The 24,060-nt window shown below is 45.0% G+C and overlaps 2 protein-coding genes across 6 annotated transcripts in view; both read right to left on the reverse strand.

Annotated features, from left to right (window-relative positions):
- The window catches only part of STON1 (stonin 1), a 65,033-nt gene extending 59,584 nt beyond the window's left edge, over nt 1–5,449 (reverse strand). The window contains 1 exon segment of the mRNA NM_001132458.1: nt 5,404–5,449. The gene's annotated coding sequence lies outside the window, so the exon portion shown is untranslated.
- Nucleotides 1–24,060, reverse strand: part of PPP1R21 (protein phosphatase 1 regulatory subunit 21) — a 123,550-nt gene that overhangs the window by 29,517 nt on the left and 69,973 nt on the right. For 2 of the 5 annotated variants that reach the window (XM_024242684.3, XM_024242685.3), the window contains 2 exons: nt 23,878–24,006; nt 20,168–20,848 (listed from right to left, as the gene is read on the reverse strand). In XM_024242684.3, the coding sequence (XP_024098452.3) occupies nt 20,819–20,848; nt 23,878–24,006 (159 nt within the window). In that variant the 3' untranslated portion in view covers nt 20,168–20,818. Of the gene's footprint in view, nt 1–20,167; nt 20,849–23,868; nt 24,007–24,060 lie in introns of those variants that run through there. The other 3 variants (XM_054548200.2, XM_054548199.2, XM_063713675.1) reach the window with 2 other exon arrangements.

Raw genomic sequence — 24,060 nt, forward strand, 5'->3', positions numbered from 1 at the left:
GACCTCAGGTGATGCCCCCGCATCGGCCTCCCAAAGTGCTGAGATTACAGGCATGAGCCACCGCTCCCAGCTGAAAGCCTTCTTCTTAAGGCATGTTTGTTATGTGATGGGCCGGGGGCTCTAAGAATGCTGATCCTTCTGGGGATCTCAAGGTACCTTCCACAAAGAGAATGGATGAGTGATCCCCAGGAGCTGCTTGCCTGTGAGGGGACATGGTAGTACAGGATGTGGGCATTTTTTCCCAGAGCTCTCCCCAGAATCACTCACACTAAATATTTCCATCTCACCCAATCAGTCAAACTCACCAATGCATGGGATCATCCACATAGGCAAGCTTTCGAAAGATAATTTATTGTTGTGCTTTCATAGTAATAAGCATCCAGCAATGAGGTTTTTTTTTTTCTCTCTCTTTCTTATTCCATGGTAAACCCTTGACTTACCCTGACATTCCATGTAACACACAGGTACATTTAAGCCTGGGTGCTTTCCCTGGGTCTTTCTACCCATCACACTCTCCTGACGCTGCAAAGAACAATGACACCCTGTAATTTGCAGAGCTCTGAAGACATAATTTGCCTGATCTACTTTAAAAATCTTGCCTTGTACTGAGGACTGCTCCAGAATCCCATAAGGTTCCTGGAATTCCAGGCTGGCCAGGAAGCCTCCATGGAATTCTGGATTCTTCTTGTGAGTAGAGCTGGTTTGCAAGGAAGGGGTGAGCTACCTCTAAATCTGGAGCAGTTACCAAAGACTTCTAAAGAGAAGTGACTGGGGGAGCTGGAAGAGATGGGAGGCATTTTACATTTTACATATCAGTGTGTTTTTGTTTTTGTCTGTCTCCCTCCTCTCCCCTGCTTAGGAGACAGGGTCTCGCTCTGTTGCCGAGGCTGGAGTGCAGTAGCGTGACCATAGCTCACTGAAGCCTCCATCTCCTAGGCTCAGGTGATCCTCCCAGCTCAGCCTCCTGAGTACTTAGGACTCAGGCATGTGCAACCATGCCTAACTAATTTGTGCCACTTAGTCTTGAACTCCTGGGCTCAAATGATCCTTCCACCTCAGCCTCCCACAGTGCTGAGATTACAGGCATGAGCCACTGTGCCCATCAGTTCTTGCTAAAGCATGAAACATTTTCCCTTTCCTTTTCTACTTATTCCTTATAATTAAAATAATAATAATATCTGTGTAGGGAGATGGTAGACAGCAGTGATAGAGATGCATAGACTTTAGCCACCAACCTGAATTCAACACTTGATTCCAGCACTTAGTGGCTGTGTGACCTTGGATGAGTTACCCTTCTGGTTCTAGTTTCTGAAACTCCATAATGAAAATAATAGTAATATTTATCTCAAAGAGTTTTCAAGTGAAATACCATATGTAAGTGCTTAGTTCTCAGTAAATGTTAGCTATTATTACTATAAAGTTGAGAAATACAAGTACAAAGAAAATAAAAAAACAGCTATACTCTCACCATCCATTTTGATGCACATAATTCCAGTATTTTCTGGATGTATTTTCGAAGAGTAAAATTATAGTGCTTTCTATTTTATAACTTGCTTTTAAAAATTAACCCCAGGCCGGGTGCAGTGGCTCACACCTATAATCTCAGCACTTTGGGAGGCTGAGGCGGGTGGATCACCTGAGGTCGGGAGTTCAAGACCAGCCTGACCAACATGGAGAAACCCCATCTCTACTAAAAATACAAAATTAGCCGGGCATGGTGGCACATGCCTGTAATCCCAGGTACTCAGGTGGCTAAAGCAGGAGAATCGCTTGAACCCAGGAGGTGGAGGTTGCGATAAGCCGAGATCACGCCATTGCACTCCAGCCTCGGCAACGAGAGCAAAACTTTGTCTCAAAAAAAAAAAAAAAAAAGTCCTGTGTAATTCAACATTCTTATACAACATGATTTTAAAAGGCCACAGAGTATTCCTTTGGGTTATTTTACATCTTTTTTCTCTTCTTTTTTTTTTTTTTTTTGAGACGGAGTTTTGCTCTTGTTGCCCAGGCTCGAGTGCAGTGGCACGATCTTGGCTCCCTGCAACCTCCGCCTCAGCCTCCCGAGTAGCTGAGATTATAGGTGCCTGCCACCACACCCAGCTAATTTTCTATATTTTTAGTAGAGACAGGGTTTCATCATGCTGGCCAGGCTGGTATCGAACTTCTGACCTCAGGTGATCCACCCACCGTGGCCTCCCAAAATGTTGGGATTACAGGCGTGAGCCACTGAGCCTGGCCTACATCTTTTTTTTTTTTTTTCCTTTTCTGAGACTGAGTCTCGCTCTGTCGCCCAGGCTGAAGTGCAGTGGTGCAGTCTCGGCTCACTGCAACCTCCGCCTCCCAGGTTCAAGTGATTCTCCCGCCTCAGCTTCCCGAGTAGGTGGGATTATAGGTGCCTGCCACCATGCCCACCGAATTTTTGTATTTTTAGTAAAGACGGGGTTTCACTATGTTGGCCAGGCTGGTCTCGAACTCCTGACTTCATGATCTGCCCGCCTCGGCCTCCCCAAGTGCTGGGATTACAGGCGGAAGCCACCACGCCCGGCCCATCTTTTTTTTTTTTTTTAAGAGATGGGGTCTCACTTTGTTGCCCAGTCTGGTCTTAACTCCTAGCCTCAAGTGATCCTCTGGCCTCCACTTCCCACAGTTCTAGGGTTACAGGCATGAATCACCACACCAAGCACTTCACAGGCATGAGCCACTGTGCCTGGCCTTTTCCTTTTTTATTTACCTGTATCATTTTGCTTCTTCACCACCTCTGCCTTCCTTGCTCTCCACTGGTCCCACACTTCATGTATTGATATTTCCAACTCATCTGACCTGTCCAGATGATCAGTGGCTGCTTTCTGTGGCTGTCTGGGGATGTAGCCTTCATCTCACCATCCAGATCACCTGCTCCTTATGTCCAGGCCCCCGTGGGCTTCACTGCATCCCCAGCCTCTCCTCGGACTGCTAGGCAGACTCTTGTGCCCGTGGCAAACCATCCAGTCTAACAATATTTCATGAGGTAATGCAAAAGCTGGACAAGGCAGAAAGGCAACTTTTCTCTAAACAGTATAAGGTTGACTTGCAGGATATTAAATGCACTATTAAAAATTCTCAGGAAGAGGAAGAGACTGAAGATTTTTATCTGAGCACAGTACATTGTTTTTCTAAGCAACAGGGCCAAACAAGCTCAGAATTTATGGACTTACTTTTTTTTGGGTTTTTTTTTTTTTTTGGACTTACTTTTTGAATGGAAGTCACAGTCACAACACTTGCCTATCAATTATTTTTTTTTATTTTTTTATTTTTTAGACAGAGTCTTGCTCTGTCGCCCAGGATGGAGTGCAGTGGTGCGATCTCGGCTCACTGCAACCTCCGCCTCGCAGGTTCAAACGATTCTTCTGCCTCAACCTCCCAAGTAGCTGGGAATTACAGGTTCCCACCACCTGGCCCAGCTAGCTTTTGTATTTTTAATAGAGATGGGGTTTCATCAGGTTGGCCAGGCTGGTCTCGAACTCCTGACCTCAAGTGATCTGCCCACCCCAGCCTCTCAAAGTGCTGGGATTACAGGCATGAGCCCCCATGCCCTGCCTTAATGATGTTTTGAGACCACAATAAAACCTAACTGATTCATACCAATGGGGAACTGTCAAACTGAATCAGTGGAGAGAAGTGAATTACATCCTTTCTAACATAAACTCTTTTATTTCCAGTAGAATTCAAATAAAATAAAATCTTTATTTCCAAATGGTTCAATACTTGGACCTGTTTTTTAAGGGGTTGTTCAGAATCTGATCTACTACATTTGTTACAACCACATTTATTGTTTGTATGAAAACAGGAATGGCTAAAGTTTTGAGAAGTGTGTTCTTCCTAAAAACGTAAAACACTCAACATCCCCCAGCAACCATCCTCACACAGTTCGCTCCTTGGTAGAGCTTTCTCTTCCCAGATCATGTGGAAGAAAACCCCAGCTCAGGCTGCTCCCGGCTGCTCTGGTTCTGAGTGAGTGTGCAGAGGTTTGCAATATCAACCCAGTTCAAGCCCTGAAAAATCTCTCCAGACTCCAGACTTGATCTGTCCAGACCCATCCGAGAATTAACAGGCTCCCCATCGTGCCCAGAGAAGCAAGCCTGTCATGGAAACACTGATTCAACCATAATAACTACTGACAGAAAAACCACACAAATGAACTAAACAATTCTTCCATCCAATCAGAGTCCAGGGGAGTCCATAGCTTCAGGATTAAAATAAGTAGGGCTGTTTTTATTATGTGGTCCAGCTCGTTTGAGCCTCTCCCATTGCCTTGTTTTCACAGCTCCCTTTTATGAGAAAGAAAGTGGGGGTGGGGGAGTTGGGAGGGAGACTAGAGCTATGCAGACGGGAATGCCAGGCTGGGAATACCAACAAACAGTGTGGTGCACGTCAGGCAAATTAAAACTTCTAGCCTGGAGGAGGCTGTAATCGTGTTTGCGGTTAGTCTGAAAACAAGCTACACTGAACTTCTATCTCCCAGGAAAACAGTCGAGTGTGGACTGAAGTCAAAAATGAGTATTTTTAGCAAGCATTCTCTCTCTTCCGTTTTATTTTCTTCCTTCTTCTGTCTTTAGATATTAGAAACGCTAATTACATGAAGTATCATTATTATTCGAAGAAAGCACAGTTAGAAGGGTTAAAAATAAAAAGATGCCAAACCAACAGAAGCAGTACAATCCTAACGAGGAATATATTTTAATTTTTGCCTGTACCCACGAGGTTCACTTTGTGGGTCCAAGGGACCCAACCCCAATACCCAGTGAATGGTCATACCTGCAGGAAATATTTGGGCCAGTGTGGTGGCCCCCGCGGCTGTGGCCCCGTGGCCCGACTCCTTGCCTTCCAGGGCAGGAGGGGACTCCGGGCTGCAGGCACCGGCTGAGGTCCGAGCTGAGGTACCAGGGAGCGGGGAGGGGCAGCAGCCCAAATAACAGCAGTCAGAAGGAGGAGGGAGTCCGGGAGCGGGAGAGAGCCACAGAGGCCCCGAGGGAGGCGTGAAAGGCGCAAAGCTGGTGGCCCGGGTCCGAGAGGTCGAGGGGCCGCGCGCGGGTGAGAACGAGCCCCGGCCCCCGCCCACGGAACTGAGTCGATATTCCTTTTTCTGCTGTTTGAGTTTTCTCTTTGGAGTTGGACCCCGGTCCCAGCAGCAGTCTCAGAATAGAGGGGAGCCGAGGAGTCCCTGCCGGGGGGCCACCCCTCTGCGGGCCCCAGGGCGCCGCTGGGGGCGGCCAGGGCGGGCGCGGGGAGATGGGGAGGCGCCGAGCGGCCCTGGAGATGCCCGCGTCCCGGGGCGCCCGCAAACTTTCCCAGAGACGGCGGGAGGCCCCACCCTGGAGAGGGGGGTCCCAGGCCTCCCGTCTCTGTCCCCCGGGGCTGGTCACTCACCGGCAGTGTGGTTGGGGCTCCGATTCTGGCCGCAGCCATCCACACCAGGAGGAGGAGGAAGAGGAGGGGGAGGAGGAGGGGGAGGAGGAGGGGGAGGAGGGCCCGGGGCCGCCGAGTGGAGGGCGGGGAGGGGCGGCCGCGGCGCAGTGACTCCTCCCGCTCCCGCCCCAGCCCCTCCTCCCCTGCTGAGCCTCCCTTCTCTCTTCACGCCTTCTTTCTCACCCCGAATCCCCCAAAGTTTTTCTGGTGTCCGACGCTCCATTTCTCTTCCCTCCAGCGCATCTTCTGTCCCCGAGTCTCCAGCCTCCCAGAGGAGTGGAGACCGCTCCCTTCTGCAAAAGTCGGGGGGCTGGGGGGGTAAGTATATGAGTTACGTTTCGATGCCCTCTTGAAGCAGATAGCTTGGACCCTTGGAAGGTCTGAAGCCACCCAGCACCCCCAGACCTTGTCCTCACCTCTGGGTGGGGATGATGGAGGGCCTTTGCGGTCGTGCTTTCTAAGTTGCTTCAGGGAGTTTTGTTTTGTTTTGTATCCCCCGCCTCACCCCACTCCCCACCCCCACCCCCCACCCCCCACCCTGTAATTAGGAGAACTAAAGAATTACTTTTGAAAGGTAAAGATGAAGCCCCACCTTCCTGGGCGAATCAATCACAGCAGGAGGAAGGACACAAGATAGCTCAGTGAGGGCCAAGCTATGGGGGTGAGGAGGAGGTAAACGCGTCCAGATGCCTCCTCTGTGCTGCCTCAAGAGTGCATGGAGAGGCAGAAGGGGCGTTGTCCTCCCAGGAAAGGCTGGAGGGTGGCTCGTAGTCCCTACTCCATCACCCGCTGGCAAATGACTCTAGGCAAGTCACTTGGGGTAGGAATCTCAGCCTCTTCCTCAAGTGGGGCTGCCTCACTGGGAGCCAGTCAGAATGAAGGCATCCTCCCCACCCCTTTACCCTGGAGGGACACCAAAACCCAGGACGAGAGACTGAGCTGAGTTTGAACAGGCTCAGAGGGGAGAGAAGAGGGCATTTTAGGCCCCGTGGCATGGTGCTTTGGAGGTTGGCAAGAGTGGAAGTCTTAGGGGAAGTGGGCAATGTTTAGATGGGAAGGTGGAGCTGGGCATGAAGCAGAATACAGGAAACCTCTGAAAGTTTTCAAGCGAAGGTGTACAGTAGGCACCCAGTGAATCCTTGAGGATTCGAAATGGCAAATAAGAAATACTGGTTTAACAGTATTTCTGGGAAGAAAGGGGTTGCATCCAAAGAGAAGGGTTAGGAGGCCCCAGTGAGCATCTCAACTTGAAGTACTATGCTGGAAGGTGGAAAGGCAATGAATAATTTTTTAATCATAAATTTCCTTGAGGAGCTGGGCTAACTCATAGGCAGTGCACCCAGAGTTGGTGAAAATGAGTGGGCACTTCCTTGTATTTGCATAGCAGTGTAATTCTTTTTTAAATGTTCTGTCAGGTGTAGCCTTGTTTTTGACCTTGGAGTTCCCTGGTGAAACGGAAATATAGTCAGTACCCTATCTGACCCCCAGCCAGTGTTAAGAACCTGCCCTCGGGGCTTTGAGGAAGGAAACTGACATTCCAAGAGGGCACTCCTCGAGCGACTGAAATCACACAGCCAGGATCTATTTAGTATACTTTTATTCTCAGATAAAACTACTAATTGTGTTTATGCTTAATATATCCTAAACACAGAAAAAGGCACTGGTTTCTCCTCAGCTTCTCATTTCCTCCAGCTACCTTCCAGTAATGGTTAAGAGTTGAGGAAGGGCAACTTGCCTAGAGAAGAGGAGAGCCTAGGGAATAGGAAGTCAACTGACTGGCTGGTTAACTTGTCAGAGATTGTTCCATGGAAACAGACAGGTACTGGACCCCTAAGTCAGGCTTCTGGTAAGGAGCTGAGAGAAGTGGAGCAAGAAGGACACAGGAAGCAGGAGGAGGAGGAAGGGAAGAAAAAGAGAAGTGGCAACTCTTTGTTGTCCTCATGCTTTAACCGCAGGCATTTTGGGGTCCCCAAATTGAACCCCCAAATTGAATCTTTCTGTCCTGTGTCCAGCCCACCTTTCACCAGTGGGTCTTCCACAGAGGCCAGCTCATCTCAGAAACTGCCACAGCTAACTGGAGACAGGACTCATGCAGGAAGCAACGACACATTTGACAAACAGTAATCATCATTGCATTTACAGAGTTCTGCATGCACCTTTTAAATTCTGTCACCTTTGAAAGAAGCAGTATGGCCTTTACTAGTGGGTAGCCACCTGGTGAAAGAAATCTCTTTTGGAAACTTTGACACTTCTGCAAAGCAAGGAGGCCCATAATTTTCTAAAGACCAAATACAGTTGGTTGAAAACCATTTTGTCTTTTGCAAAGGACAGGCCTTCCCCCTCTGTGTGATTCAGCATTGCCCCAAAGGTTGCCAGTTTCACGAATGAAGATTTATTTCTTGCAACTCCACAATGTATTTCCAAAGGATCCTTTCTGGTAGTGTCCTTTTGTATCAAAATCTGGTGGTAAACAGCTTAGCCTGGCCTCAATAGCTAAGCCACCACAGCCGTTCATCACAGCTGTGACCTCATTTTACTCCAGTTACTGTTGTTTCTCTTGCTTTACAATAAGTAGACCTTCAAACTATGTCATTCTCCTTTTTATTAGCAGATTTCTCTTTCCTGGCAGCTTTTTCATGGAAATATTTAGAACTTCCCAACTGTTTAACAAGAGATCCCCAAAGTATCTGTAGATATGACCTAATAGATTAGCTTGGAATTCCTCAAAACTCATGTCAGCTGAAGCTGTCAGGATCATTTAATATACATCCAAGGGGAGGGACACACTGAGAACTAAATGCTTTGTAGGAACATTCCTCTCTAAAAACTTGGCAACAGCAAATCTCTGTTTACATTATAACACTCATTCAAACTACAGCTTTTTGGCTGCGCACTGTGGCTCATGCCTGTAATCCCAGCACTTTGGGAGGCTGAGGCAGGCAGATCACCTGAGGTCAGGAGTTCAAGACCAGCCTGGTCAACATGGTGAAACCCCATCTCTACTAAAAATATGAAAATTAGCAGGGCATGGTGGCGGGAGCCTGTAATACCAGCTACTCAGGAGGCTGAGGCAGGAGAATCACCTGAACCCAAGAGGCGGAGGTTGCAGTGAGCCAAGATAGCAACACTGCACTCCAGCCTGGGCAACAAAGCGAGACTCCACCTCAAAAAATATTTATATTTTTATGTATATATATTTTATATATTTATATATTATATATATGTTATATATATATGTATGGTTTTTTTGAAAACCATAAAATCTCCCAGTGGATGGCTTCAACAATAGTTAAAATGAAATCGAAAAAATTTAAAAGTCACCATTTTGAGTACCTGATGCATTTTGCTCTGATGTTTGATAAACAGTTTTTAAATGAATTTTTTTTTTTTTTTTTTTTTTTTTTTTTTTTTTTGCTATAAGTAAACCCAAATACTCTGGATGGAATATTCCAGAGATAAATAAAAAGCCCACATCTTCAATGAAAATGCCAAGTGAAATCAATGATACTTAGGAGTATGATAATCAGTTCAGAATGGCTCAAGATTGACTGTCCTTTGTCCTGAAGATGGGATACTCTTGACTGTAGCTGAGCCACATTGATCGTTGCTACAGCTGGCCAGTCCCTTGGCTTGATTCCTAAAATGTATCCAGTTTTCATTTATTGAAAACCTACTGTGTACAAGACATTCTCCTAGGCACTGTGGGGGAGTAAGTATAAGGCACAGTTCCTGCCTCACAGCATCTGTTGCTGTTCAGGAAGATGGCATGCATGAGAATAACTATGTGAGATATGTTGACAATTTACCACAATACAAGAGATCTCCTAAAGAAATATAGGAAAGCTGAAGAAAGGGAGAATATTCTTCACCATCTCAGCAAGATGTATGTGAATGACATTTTGTTCTTAGTTAAGTGATCCGGTGCTATTTCTATTATTGGGCCTATAAGATGTCACCACTAAGCTATTCCACTACTATCCATTGTTTAGGGAAGCAGTGGGGTTTAGCTGAGAAATAATTAAAGCCACTGGTAAAACAAACACAAAGGTTCTAAATGGGGAGATACCTTTTGAGGCCCCTATACCTGCAAGCAAGCCAACAGATTCCAGCATGTTTCCATCTACCAGTTGATTCTTTCAATTCTTCTTCTTTTTTTTTGGAGACAGGTTCTCACTCTGTCACCGAGGCTGGAGTGTGGTGGCGCACTCTTGGCTCACTGCAGCCTCAACCTCCCTGGTCACAGGTGATTCTCCCACCTCCGCCTCCTGAGTAGCTGGGACCACAGGCACACGCCACCACACCCGGCTAGTTTTGTTGTTGTTGTTGCATTTTTAGTAGAGGGAGGGTTTTGCCATGTTGCCTAGGCTGGTCTGGAACTCCTAGCCTCAAGTGATCCACTCACCTCAGCCTCCCAGAGTGCTGTAATTACAGGCATGACCCACTGCGCCCTGCCGTATTCCTCTTCCTACGAAGAGTTATCGTAATGCTAACCTTTTTTTTTTTTTTTGGAGATTTGGAAGAGCTATAATGGGTTTTCCTGCTCCAATGCTTTGATTGCCAGTTAATTTCCTAATTTGGAGCTAACTACTAAACTGCTTAAAAATTTAAGACAAAGAGGCAACCACTTACTGACAAGCTTTCCATTTATTGCCATGGTATCTGAGGACATGGCTCTTAGCCGAGAACAGAAGCTTCCTCTTCCGTCGTAAAACAAACTATTCCCTTGTTAATATGGCTGTGCCACATGTTTTCTTAGCCATCATCAACCAAATATGTTGCTATCTTCATATGTAAAAGTAACAGAAGAGTTTGAAGCCTTTTAAGATCTGAGAGCAACTTCCAGGGTTAATGCTACATAAAACTATAAACTGCACGTTTTTCTTTCTGAATTCATATGTTCTTTATGAATTATAAAGGCTTAAATTCATAGCCATTTGGAGAGAGCCTTTTGTTCCAACTCTTTTGGTGGCTTTCTTAGCTAACTGGATCTTCAATTTTTTTTTACACCTTTGTTTAGAAATGGTGTAGCTGAGTTTTGTTTTGTTTTGTTTCAAAGGGTAATGAACTTAGAAAGTGGTCATGTTGTTAAAAAGTACCTGTGTTAGCATGCACACGAATGTTTATTGCAGCACTATTCACAATAGCAAAGACTTGGAACCAACAATGTCCAACAATGACAGACTGGATTAAGAAAATGTGGCACATATACACCATGGAATACTATGCAGCCATAAAAAATGATGAGTTCACGTCCTTTGTAGGGACATGGATGAAGCTGGAAACCATCATTCTCAGCAAACTATCGCAAGGACCAAAAACCAAACAACGCATGTTCTCACTCATAGGTGGGAATTGAACAATGAGAACACACGGACACAGGAAGGGGAACATCACACACTGGGGCCTGTTGTGGGGTGGGAGGAGGGGGGAGGGATAGCATTAGGAGATATACCTAATGTTAAATGACGAGTTAATGGGTGCAGCACACCAACATGGCACATGTATACATATGTAACTAACCTGCACGTCGTGCACATGTACCCTAAAAGTATTAAAAAAAAAAAAAAAGTATCTGTGTTAGTTAAGCCGGGCCTGGTGGCTCATGCCTGTAATCCTACACTTTGGGAGGCCAAGGCGGGTGGATTGGGCAGATTGCCTGAGCTCAGGAGTTCGAGACCAGCCTGGGCAACACAGTGAAACTCTGTCTCTACTAAAATACAAAAAATTAGCCAGGCATGATGGCACCCGCCTGTAGTCCCAGCTACTCGAGAGGCTGAGGCACGAGAATCCTTGAACCCAGAAGGTGGCGGTTGAAGTGAGCTGAGATTGTACCACTGCACTCCAGCCTGGGTGACAGCACAAGACTCTGCCTCCAAAAAAACAAAAAAGTATCTGTGTTAGTTGAACCGATAGTTTCTTACCAAAAACAGTGGAGAATCCAGTTGTATTAGCTTTGCAAATTAAGTAGTATTGCGTATAACAACTAAATGGGGGGTGGGGGGAATGGTGGCCACGAAGGATATGACAAAACAAAGGCTTTTTATCAGTTTCTTAAACTGTGCCTGGTGGCTGTTACCCCTTCAACCCAGGATCACTGGGTTTGCTATTGAACAGTGTGAATGGTGCCCTCCAGAGCTGTGCAACCAGGTAATTTACTCCCCCTCTTCCTATTAAATAACTTTTTTTCTCATTTGAAATTTTTCTTTTTTTTGAGATGCAGTCTCCTTCTGTTGCCCAGGCGATCTCGGCTCACTGCAACCTCTGCCTCCTGGGATCAAGCAATTCTCCTGCCTCAGCCTCCTGAGTAGCTGGGATTGCAGGCATGTGCCACCACACCCAGCTAATTTTTGCATTTTTAGTAGAGACAGGGTTTCACCATGTTGGCCAGGCTGGTCTCGAACTCCTGACCTCAAGTGATCCACCTGCCTCAGCCTCCCAAAGTGCTGAGATTACAGGCATGAGCCACTGAGCCAGACCTCATTTGAAATTTCTTATAACACAGTTCCAACTTTTTTTCTCACTCGGAATTTCTTGTAACATAAGCCCAACTTTAATTAAAAACACATTTATATATGCATGAAATAAAAAGCAGGAACAAGGAAAAACGTTAATAGCTAAATCTCTGCTCCTGATTCTTTTCCTCATTTTCCAAATTTTTCAAAATTTTAATATATATTTTTTAATAGAGATGCGATCTCCCTATGTTGCCCAGGCTGGTCTCAAACTCCTGGGCTCAAGCGATCCTCCTGCTTCGGCCTCCTAAAGTGCTGGGATTATAGGTGTAAGCTATCACACCTGGCCCAATATTCCAGATTTTCAACAATGGGCATGTAATATATAATCAGGAAAAAGCAGGAAGTTTTGTTTCAGTCAATTTTGAAAATTCCATCTTCTCCAGAAAGCAATGAATGATTTTTTTTTTTTGAGACAGTCTCACTCTGTCACCCAGGCTCGAGTGCAGTGGTGTGATCTTGGCTCACTGCAACCTCTGTCTCCTGGGTTCAAGCAATTCTCATACCTCAACCTCCTGAGCAGCTGGGATTACAGGAGTACACCAACAGGCCTGGCTAATTTTTATATTTTTAGTAGAGACAGGGTTTCACCATGTTGGCCAGGCTGGTCTTGAACTCCCGACCTCAGGTGATCCGCCTGCTTTGGCCTCCCAAAGTGCTGGGATTACAGGCATGAGCCACTGCTCCTGGCCTGCAATGAATGATTAATTAAAAGAAAAGTCTTTCTTTCTTTTTTTCTGGTTTTCACTCCTATGCAGATTTCAATCCCTACTCTGTGCATGTACTGAGAACCTCCTCTTTTTTGGGGGGTTGGGGGGGACAGAGTCTCACTCTGTCACCCACGCTGGAGTGCAGGGGCATGGTCTTGGCTCACTGCAACCTCTGCCTCCCGGGTTCAAGCGATTCTCCTGTCTCAGCCTCCGGAGTAGCTGGGACTACAAGTGTATGCCACCACACCCAGCTAATTTTTGTATTTTTAGTAGAGATAGGGTTTCACTATGTTGGCCAGGCTGGTCTCGAACTCCTGACCTTGTGACCTGCCTGCCTCAGCCTCCCAAATTGCTGGGATTACAGGCATGAGCCACCGCACCTGGTCTCTTGTTTTTGGTTTTTTGGGTTTTTTTGGAACGGAGTTTCACTCTTGTTGCCCAGGCTGGAGCGCAATGGTGCGATCTCAGCTCACTGTAACCTCCACCTCCTAGGTTCAAGCAATTCTCCTGTCTCAGCCTCCTGAGTAGCTGGGATTACAGGTGCCAGCCACTACGCCAAGCTAATTTTTTGTATTTTTAGTAGAGACAGGATTTCACCATGTTGGCCAGGCTGGTCTCGAACTCCTGACCTCAGGTGATAACACCCACCTCGGCCTCCCAAAGTGCTGGGATTACAGGCATGCACCACTGCGCCTGGCTGAATCTCCTCTTTCACTTCCCATGTCACAAGAGGCCCAGACAAGAGAGAGAATTATTTCAAGAGGTAGGCTGTAAACACAAGTAGAGGGACAGGGCAGTCACTAGAAGGACTCATAGAGTTGAGAAAGGGTTGTTTTAAGGATGAGAGACACTTGATACCCAGAATATTGAGGAAGGCAGATCCCAAGACAACAGCAGTGCTGCCAGCCCAGAGATCAAATGAGACAGCCTGGAGCAGGTTGGATGGTTCTGGGAGAGAATTCCTGAAGAAGATGGAAGTTGGCTGAACACCCAACTGAATTTGACCACACTGCAAGGAGCATTACACACCTGGGAGTGAAGTTAGGAATAAACTAGTGATAAGTACCATAGAAAACATAGTAAATAATTTTTTTTTTTTTTTTTCTTTGAGACGGAGTCTAACTCTGTCCCCCAGGCTGGAGTGCAATGGCGCGATCTCAGCTCACTGCAAGCTCCGCCTCCCGGGTTCACCCCATTCTCCTGCCTCAGCTTCTCGAGTACCTGGGACTACAGGCGCCTGCCAGCACGCCCGGCTAATTTTTTATATTTTTTTAGTAGAGACGGGGTTTCACCATGTTAGCCAGGATGGTCTCGATCTCCTGACCTCGTGATCCACCCACCTCAGCCTCCCAAAGTGCTCGGATTACAGGCATGAGCCACTGCACCCAGCAGTAAATAATTTTTCAAAAAAAGACTCCAGGGAAAACAGAGTTGTACAAGAAAGGAAAAATAATCACAGTACGTTATATGACTCAACTATCACCAGTATTTGAATAGTCATAATGAAGTATATGGTGAATACTGACCCAGTCCAACTGTTTTTGGCTTTTTGAGATGGAATCTTGCTCTGTTGCCCCGGCTGGAGTGAAGTGACACGATCTTGGCCCACTGCAACCTCCACCTCCCAGATTCAGGTGGTTCTCCTGCCTCAGCCTCCCAAGCAACTGGGATTACAGACACACGCCACCATGCCCGGCTAATTTTTGTATTTTTAGTAGAGACAGGGTTTCCCTATGTTGGCCAGGCTGGTCTTGAACTCCTGACTTCAAGTGATCTGCCCATCTCAGCCTCTCAAAGTGCTGGGATTACAAGTGTGAGCCACCGCGCCTGGCCTTTAGTTTTATTTTTTTAGAGACTGGGTCTCACTCTGTTGCACAGGCTGGAGTGCAGTAGCACAATCACAGCTCACTGCAGCCTTCGAACTCCTGGGCTCAGGCAATCATCCCGCCTCAGCCTCCTAAGTACCTAGGAGTACAGGCATGAGCCACAAGGCTAGACCCAAATGTCAATATAACTAGTTTAAACAGTGAGTGTATGTATGTGTATGTGAGTGATGCAAAGGGGAGGCAGATGAAACAGACAAATACTCATCTTCCAACTGTAAATTCAATTAATAATGCCTAATAAGAAGAGCAAAGGTAGCATGCCATTTGGAAATATAGGTAACAAAATAGTGAATGAAAGTGGTTTTTCCGTGGGGAGCATGAAATGGCGGGAGGATCAGGGGTCTGTTTTGTTTTGCCTTATTTTATCTTAGTAATAACTGTTTAAGAGCAGCCTAACTCAAACTAAGTTCAAAACTTAATTAAAAATACAGATACAGGCTGGGCGCAGTGGCTCACGCCTGTAATCCCAGCACGTTGGGAGGTCGAGGTGGGTGATCACCTGAGGTCGGGAGTTTGAGACCAGTCTGACCAACATGGTGAAACTCCATCTCTACTAAAAATACAAAAATTAGCCAGGCATGGTGGTAGGCGCCTGTAATCCCAGCTACTTAGGAAGCTGAGGCACGAGAATCACTTGAACGCAGGAAGCGGGGGTGCCACCAGAGATGGCGCCACTGAACTCCAGCCAGGACGACAGAGTGAGTCCCTGTTAAAACAACAACAACAACAAAAATACACACACACACATATATTTATACAGATACTACTTTAAAAAGAAAAGCCTCCATTTTTTTTTTTTGTTTTTTTGTTTTTTTTTTGAGATGGAGTCTCACTCTGTCGCCCAGGCTAGAGTGCAGTGGCACGATTTCGGCTCACTGCAACCTCTGCCTCCTAGGTTCAAGCAATTCTCGTGTCTCGGCCTCCCGAGTAGTTGGGACTACAGGCGGCCACCACGCCCAGCAAATTTTTGTGTTTTTAGTAGAGATGGGGTTTCACCATATTGGTCAGGCTGGTCTCGAACTCCTTACCAGTGCTCTGCCTGCCTTTGCCTCCCAAAGTTCTGGGATTACAGGCATGAATCACCACGCCCTGCCAAAAAGCCTCCATGTATTATCTCTTCCTTATTGCTCTGAGATAATCGCAGGACAAGATGAACAAATGAGTTCGTGATTATAATTTGCGTGTTCACTCCCTTGTCTCACTAAAAACAGGCTGTAAGCTCTTCTCAAGGGCAGCCAACACATCTGGTGTGCGCACCACAGCCTGCTCAGCACTAAGCATGCAGCAGGCACTCGGCACACACTTGCCAAATGAATGATGACATGGGTAAGACAGGCCCCCATCTTTACAAACACCCACAGAACTGAAGTATTTATAGACGAAATGACCCAGTGTCGGAGAATGGCCTTAAAATACGCCAGAAAAAAAGAAGTGTGGAAAAAAGATAAAACAAGATTGGCAAAATGTTCATAAGGAGTGATGGGGACATAGGGCTTGTATGGTCTACTTTTGTGCATGTTAGAAAATTCCCATAATAAAACAACAACAACAAGAACATTTACACAGAAAGAGGACCAGAATGAAGGGATGGCATCATGGCATAAATATATAAAATTCAGAATCTGGTGTTCAGCAAGGCTGCTGTAACAAGGAATATGTAAATAAAAATGAGGGATCAGGGGAAGAAAAAATTACATCAAAGGCAAACCATATGCCAGGGACTTTAAATTAGCTCAAGAAGTTCACTAAAAGCTGACTGAAAGGAGGCACAGGGATACTTAGTGAAGATGTAGAAAGGGGATGTTGAATGAAATACTGCTGGAGTTGCTAAGAAATTTAGTATTTTTTTCCTTGTTTTTTTTTGAGACAGGGTCTTGCTCTGTCACTCAGGATGGAGTGCACTGGTGTGAACATGGCTCACTGCAGCCTTGACTTCCTGGGCTCAAAAAATCCTCCTGCCTCAGCTCCCCCATGTAGCTGGGACCACAGCTGTGCACCAACACCCCCAGCTAATTTTTAAAAAAATTTTGTAGAGATGAGGTCTCACTCTGTTACCCAGGCTGGTCTCAAACTCCTGGGCTCAAGTGATCCTCCTGACCCAGCCTCCGAAAGTGCTGGGATTACAGATATGAGCCACTACACCCGGCCAAAATTTAATATTTTGTCTTGCAAATATACAGTACCTGAAGGAGTTGAAAGCCCCCAATTTAAAAGGTTCATAGCACAGTAGTGAATAATCCAAGCTGAGTCCAGGCTACACTGGGTTTGAATCCTGGCTCCAACAGGTACTGTGCGACTGTGGAAAAGTTACTTAGTCCCTCTAAGCCTTGGCTTTCTATCTGTAAACTGGGGATAGTAATAGTATGTATGAGATATGGTTGCTGGGAAGTCTAAATGAAGTAATACAAGTCAAGTCATACCTATACCTAACTTACGGTAAGTGATTAATAAACAGTGGTTATTATATGCCTTGGGAGATGACCGCCAAGAGAGCAAAGATCTAAGTTAAGTCAGAAGAGCACAATTTTGCCAGGGATCCAACTGTGCCCTCTACAGTCCTGCCCTATCCCTCAGCCCTAGGAAGGCTCCCAGGGAAACTGTCCCCTACAAAATGGCCAGGCAGTCCACAAGCACTGCCTCAGAACCTATAGGGCCACACCATGCAACACAATGGAGGTGGCTGGTCTGGGAGCTCTTTGACAGCTGTCACAGGTGGTGGGAGATACAAGTCTCAGCCACCAAAGCAAAGAGGGAAACAATCCCAAGATTCATATTGTCTCTAAGGGAAAAACAGGCTCATTGCTCAGGAGACATGAAACTTTCCTGATCCAGAGGTCTGAGAGTTTTTACTGTAAGCAGTTAAAGTAGAGGGAGGGTACACTGTGTATATGGAAGAGAATGAGGAGAAAGTGAGCTAAGCAAGTGTCACATACACACTACTACTAGATCTTGCCCAGCAGACAACAAGGAGCCATTGTGAAGGCTTTCCATCTGGAGAATGGCTATGGCAGAGATAGGTTTTAGAAAGATGGCCTAGCTGGGTGTGGTGGCTCACGCCTGTAATCCCAGCACTTTGGGAGGCTGAGGCGGGTGGATCACCTGAGGTCAGGAGTTCGACACCAGCCTCGCCAACATGATGAAACCCCATCTTTACTAAAAATACAAAAATTACCCAGGCATGGTGGCAGGAGCCTGTAATCCCAGCTACTTGGGAGGCTGAGGCAGGAGAATCGCTTGAACCTGGGAGGCAGAGGTTGCAGTGAGCTGAGATTGCACCACTGCGCTCCAGCCTGGGCAACAAGAGTGAAACTCCATCTCAAAAAAAAAAAAAGAAAAGAAAGATGGCGTGGCAGAAGGGGTGGAAGGACTGGAGTACAGGAAGACAAGTAGTCCAGACAACTGGTATTCAGGGCTCAATTTAAGGTACTGAATAAGGAGAGATCAGAAGTGCGTGGCATTGCAGAGGCAGGAAGATTCAATAAGATGACCAGTGAGATATGCCAGGTGAGGAGGAATCAAAAGTGATTCCAGATCTCCGGCTTCCATTACAAACAGGTGGAAGCTACTTGCGCCTCCCTCAATCCTCCTGCTCAGTCAAGTTTGTTCAGGCCAAAGCCTTTGGCTTCATCTTTGACTCCTCGCTTTTGCTCACACCCCACATCTGGTCCAATCAACATTCATTCAACAAATATTCACTGATGCCAGACAGTATTCTAAGTACAGGGAACGCAGCAAGACAAAAACACCTGCCTTCCTGAAGCTGCATCTAGTGGGAGAAACAGGTAATAAATAAGATAAATAAGCAAAATATATCATATGTTAGATTATAAATACTAAGGAGTAAAATAAAGCCGAGAAGAGTAATAGAAATGTAGGGGAAAGGAGTTGCAGTCTTAGATAAATCTGTCAGCAAACTGTATCAATGGTGGCACAAACCTATAGTCCTAGATACTTGGGAGGCTGAGGCAGGAAGATCGCTTGAGCCCAGGAGGTCAAGGCTGCAGTGAGTGTGATCACACCACTGCGCTCCAGCCTGGGTGACAGAGTGTGACCCTGTTTCAAAAAATTAAATTAATAAAAAAAAGTATGGGGTAAGTTCAGTCTATTTGGAAGCTGAGGGAGAGGACATCAGTAGAACGAGAAATTGAAGATCTAAAAGTGAAAAAACAAGCACTAGAAAAGGTATGGCATTAAGAGCATCAGAAATACCCTAGCTTTAAGGGTAGCAGAGATGCCTCTGCCTCTGAAGCAGGGGAGAACGGGAAGCATGGGTAAATATATGAAGCAGTGGGGCAGTTGAGAAGTGTTTTTGATGGTACAGATGGTACAGATCCTAAGAGTGAAGGGGGCAGACCTTAAGGAGAGAAGTGGTGTAGCCATTATTGAAATTTAGAATAAAAATTGACTAAAAATACCCAAAGGACTGTCCTGGAATAATGAAAGGTTGGCAGGGGTTCAAAACCCTAAGTTCTTGACAGAGCTAATTAGGATGGCTCTTTTTTTTTTTTTTAAGACAGAGTCTCACTCACTCTGTCGCTCAGGCTGGAGTGCATTGGTGCTATCTCGGCTCACTGCAACCTCCATCTCCTGGGTTCAAGTGATTCTCCTGCCTCAGCCTCCCAAGTAGCCGGGATTACAGGCACATGCCACCACACCTGGCTAATTTTTTGTAGTCTTAGTAGAGATGGGGTTTCACCATGTTGACCAGGCTGGTTTTGAACTCCTGGCCTCAAGTGATCCACCCGCCTCAGCCTCCCAAAGTGCTGGGATTACATGTGTGAGCCACTATGCCAGGCCCAGCATGGCTCTTTGATGTTTCCCTGGCAGTGTTTGAGGGCCTACTCACAGCTGCAGGGAAAACAGCTGGCTGAGTAGATAGAAAACTGACAATGGACAGGGCAGAGAAAAGAGAAAGGGCAAGGGGGCTAGGGACACGAAGGGCTAGGAAAAATGGAACTGAACCAACCCAGAGATCCCCCCAACTCAGGATCCGAACACTTTCACTGTGGTGAGGACTGGGCCTAACAACCAGAGTCTCTCTGTATGGCAGGCAGCTGAGGACTTAGGGCAGAGGCCAAGGAGTTGGCTTTTGTGCTGAGCACAGAGGGAAGCCGGTGATGGGCTCTCTGGTAAACTCCGGAATAAAGCATTTTAGAGGGTGACTCACAACTGTCTAGAGAGTAGCCTCAAGAGAGATGGTGCCACAGGCAGAGAGGTAAGGAGAAGGGGGTTTCAGGAACCCCTCAGCTAATCTGGAGACCTGAACATGGGTGAAATGGGCCTGTGTAAGCAGTTCAGAAACGAGTAATATATTTAGTGCCTCGGGAGTAGTGGTGGAGAGTGCTGGCAGAGCCACTCCTGACACTGATACAACACAATGTTTACGATATCAGCCAAGGGGAGCCTTAAAGGGCTCAGGCTCTTTGCTTGAAGTGTGGTTTAAAGTAGCTTTCAAGGCAAAACTCAAGAGCCTTACTAAAGGATTAACTGTAGAATTATTCCAATTTGAGGAATCCGAGGATTACACCTAAGTCAGTTGGCATTTGATATGTTTTGTAAAAGCCGACTTTAATAGGGTTCAGTTTCCTTTATCAAATTTTCATAGAGAGACTGAAAGTGTGATATAAGTATGAATTTATTGACATGAACTTCCTTTAGCTATTACTCTAACACAGGGTATCAAAGAGCTGAAGATAATGATACTAAACCCACAGGATCTGAAGTTTGCAGGGCTCCCTTCCCCCTCAGAGAGAGAGAGAGAGAGAAATAGAGAGAGAGAGAGAGAGAGAGAGAGAAATATGAACAAATCTTTTAAAAAGAATCTGGAGAATGTCTTCAACTATAGTAAGAAGTAATGAGTTTGACAATTTAAGCATTTTTTTCCAGAAACATATATCTATTCCATAGATACCAAATCGATTACCATATAATTGAGTTTGAAAGTATACAAAATATTTGTTGTTCTTACGTACTGAAATTAAAACCTAATTTTAAAAAGTGCACAGTAAAAACAGCATAAGGAAACCTACAATATCCATGATATATGTATTGTTTTCCATTTACTGCCGACATCAACTTCTGTATTTGCCTCACTGGTTACAAATATGTTTTAAATATTTCAAGGCCATTTCCAACACTGACTAGTTTACTAGGTCCAGCAATACTTTAGCTTCCTGAAGGCAGCCAGCATGGACGTGGTCTCAGCCCTGCAGCTCTGTGCAGCAGGAGCAGGTCTGGAAAGAACAGTCGCCAACCAGCTATTTCAAAACTATCGACTCTTGTTCTTTTTAGAATTCCCCTGTGCAAAGAAAAATATCAACAATAAGAACATAAACATAAAAAAAAAATTACTCACATAGTTTATAAACCAAGCTGTCTGAAAGCCATATTTCACTTTGGAACACTTTAGCTTCCAAAAGAGAGAATAGCTGATAACCTTGCACTGTTAACTTTTATTCAATAATCACAAAGCAGTTTGTTATACTCTCTCTCCTCTCTGCTTCCACAGACCCTATCCCTCTCGGGGCTGAGGACAGGAAATAAAGAAAGAAAAGAAAGCTACTATCTTGGATTTATCAAAACTACAAACATTCATTTTGTTCCAAAGACAAGAAAGTCTAAGATTTCAAGAAGCTGAATAAAAAAATGTTAGCCTAAATCCCAGCATTTTGGGAGGCCGAGGCGCCACTGCACTCCAGCCTGGGTGACAGAGCAAGATTCCGTCTCAAAAAAAAAATAAATGAACATGTCTCATCATTGTTTAAATAAACACCTTTTCTTTTACAGGTCTTAATAGGTAATATAACTCTGAATATGTGCTAACTAACACCCAAACAGCACTGATTATCTGTCAAAAGTCAGCTTGGATACTGGCTGAGAACAAATTAGAGGGAAGATAACTTATTCCATTTCCTCAAATATGGAGATTTGGATTTTCTAGCTTTGTATAATTTTTCTTCTTTCTGGAGAGGCTCCCTTCTTGGGAATACATTTTAATTAAATTCCTGTATTTAACTCTTAGACATAAATACATTTTCTTCATGGAAGAAATGCTTGCAGAATATAAACACTAAGAGCAAGATTATAGCAAACAAATGGTTGAGGATGTTTACTTTGTATCCAATGGAGACAATGTCAGCCATAAGATGATGCTATAGCAATGTAAATTACTAATGGAGGAAAAGCAAAATACAGGATTACAGAATGATCAAAGACAGGTTAATGACATAAATTCAAATTGAAGAAGGGTCTCTTAGAGTTTTATTAATGGCTGGTATTTTAAGGAAAAGATCAACAAGCTCTAAGATGCTGTGTGCTGTGGTCCACGCCTGTAATCCCAGCACTTTGGGAAGCTGCAGCCAGCTGATAACTTGGGCCCGGGAGTTTGAGACCAGCCTGAGCAACATGGTGAAACCCTGTTGCAAAAATACAAAAAAAAAATTAGCCGGGCATGGTGGTGCATGCCTGTAGTCCCAGCTACTAGGTAGGCTGATGTGGGAAAATCTCTTGAAGCTGGGAGGTGGAGGTTGCAGTGAGCCAAGATCTCACCACTGCACTCCAGCCTGGGTGACAGAGCAAGACTCCAGCAAAGAAAAAAAAAAAAGTCAGAGGAAACTTGAAAATTCCCTAACTTCTGAAGTAGCTGCAATCCAATTACCTTCAGGACGATGAGCTTTGCTGTACTCAACACGTACCCTTCTCAATTCAAAACCAAATACTTCTGAAGTTCCAGAGATTGAAAAGTTTTCAAAAATTATTGCTACTTCTTTTCAAATTTTAGGTGCTAAAACAGGCTTTCTCATACTACTACACTAAAACAAATTATACATACCATGAGAAAACCCAAAACGCGACCTCTTCAATGTGTGTGTTTTCTACCACTACTAAGAATATAACTTGGGAATTAGATATCGCTCTGCTAGAATATAGAATAACAAGAAACCAAAAGGTTAAGGGAGGCTTTCCTTAAAAGGACCAGCCCCCCACCGCCAACTCCCTTACCCCTGAGCTCAAGTTTCCTGAACCACAAGTAACTGGAGAACCATAATCAGAACCATATTGGGTGATTACAATAATCACAGAAACAGCCCAGAAAAGCATCAGAGACAGCCTCCAAAGCAGCAAGCAATCAATGAATATCACAAAACTATGTTGATAAACAAAATCATATAATGCAGATTCCAATGCATTAACATGATATATTTTCCAAGAAGACCCTAAATGAACAGAATCGTGTCCTTACACCAATAGCAGATGCTAAAATAAAGTCATAGTTTCTTCATCTCTATTTCTCCCCAGTGTACACAGCAGGAACTCAATAAATGCCTGCTGAATCACAAAGGGGCAGCAGCAGATCTCAAAGAGTGCAGGCTGGAGCTGGTAAATCCCAGCTGATGGTGGTATAATACTGAGTTACGAAAATGGGCTAAGCACATGAGATGATGCCAACTAAGTGAGCCCCTGGCCTCCTAAAGTTCACCTTTCATGGCAAAACTGTATATACATTGTTACAGTAATAAAGACATGGTATGTGGCTATGCATTTCAGCCTAAACATATTGCCCAACATCTACTATCTCAGTCTGGGCAAGCAGAAGGATTATGGGAAAGGAAATCTAGTTAAAAGGGTAAGACATTCCAAGGTTATATTAATATTTATGAGAATAAATTTTCTAAAGTTTACTCTTCAACAGTACCATTTTAGGTCTTACATAAAGAGCAATCCCTTTCCTAAAGCCCTCTGTGAGTCCCCCTAACTTTTCTGCAACAGTAGGAGAAATGCCAAAAATGCCAAAAAGCAGCTGATACAGTATTAAAGCCTTAGAGGCCAGACTTTCTCAGCTTTTAATTCAGCCAAAGACACTTAATACTTTTGGGAAAAAAGACAAATGATATTAAGGAAAATTATTTATAGATACTTTTTTTTTTCTTTTTTAGAGACAGAGTCTCACTCTGTTGCACAGGCTGGAGTGCCGTGGCACAATCATAGCTTGCTGTAAGCTCAAACTCCTAGGTTCAATCTTCCCACCTCAGCCTCCCAACTAGCTGGGACTATAGGTGCAGCCCCTCATGCTTGGCTTATTTTTTCATTTTTTTTTGTAGAGATGAAGTATCACTATATTGCCCACTCTGCTCTCGAACTCCTGGCCTCAAGGGATCCTCCCACCTCAGCCTCCCAAAGTGCTGGGATTACAGGCTTGAGCCACTGCACCTGGCCCTTACAAACACTTTAAATCTTATGTCCTCTTGCTCCTGAAATGCATAACAATAAAATACCTCACATCAAATATTATATTACAGAGAGACTACCTCACCTCACCTCACATACCTTACTGGACATCTTTAGCGTGTCAATCTCTTCTCTCTGTTTAGATAATGTCTCATTCATGCTGCACAGGTGGTCACTCATCATACTTAACTGATCCTCATAACTCCTCTTGGTAGTTGTCAGCTCATCCTAAATAGCAAAGAAAAAGAGAAAAATCAACATCCCATGAGTCATACCACTCTG

This window comes from Pongo abelii, chromosome 12, assembly GCF_028885655.2.
Source record: "Pongo abelii isolate AG06213 chromosome 12, NHGRI_mPonAbe1-v2.0_pri, whole genome shotgun sequence".
NCBI classification, from domain to species: Eukaryota; Metazoa; Chordata; class Mammalia; order Primates; family Hominidae; genus Pongo; species Pongo abelii.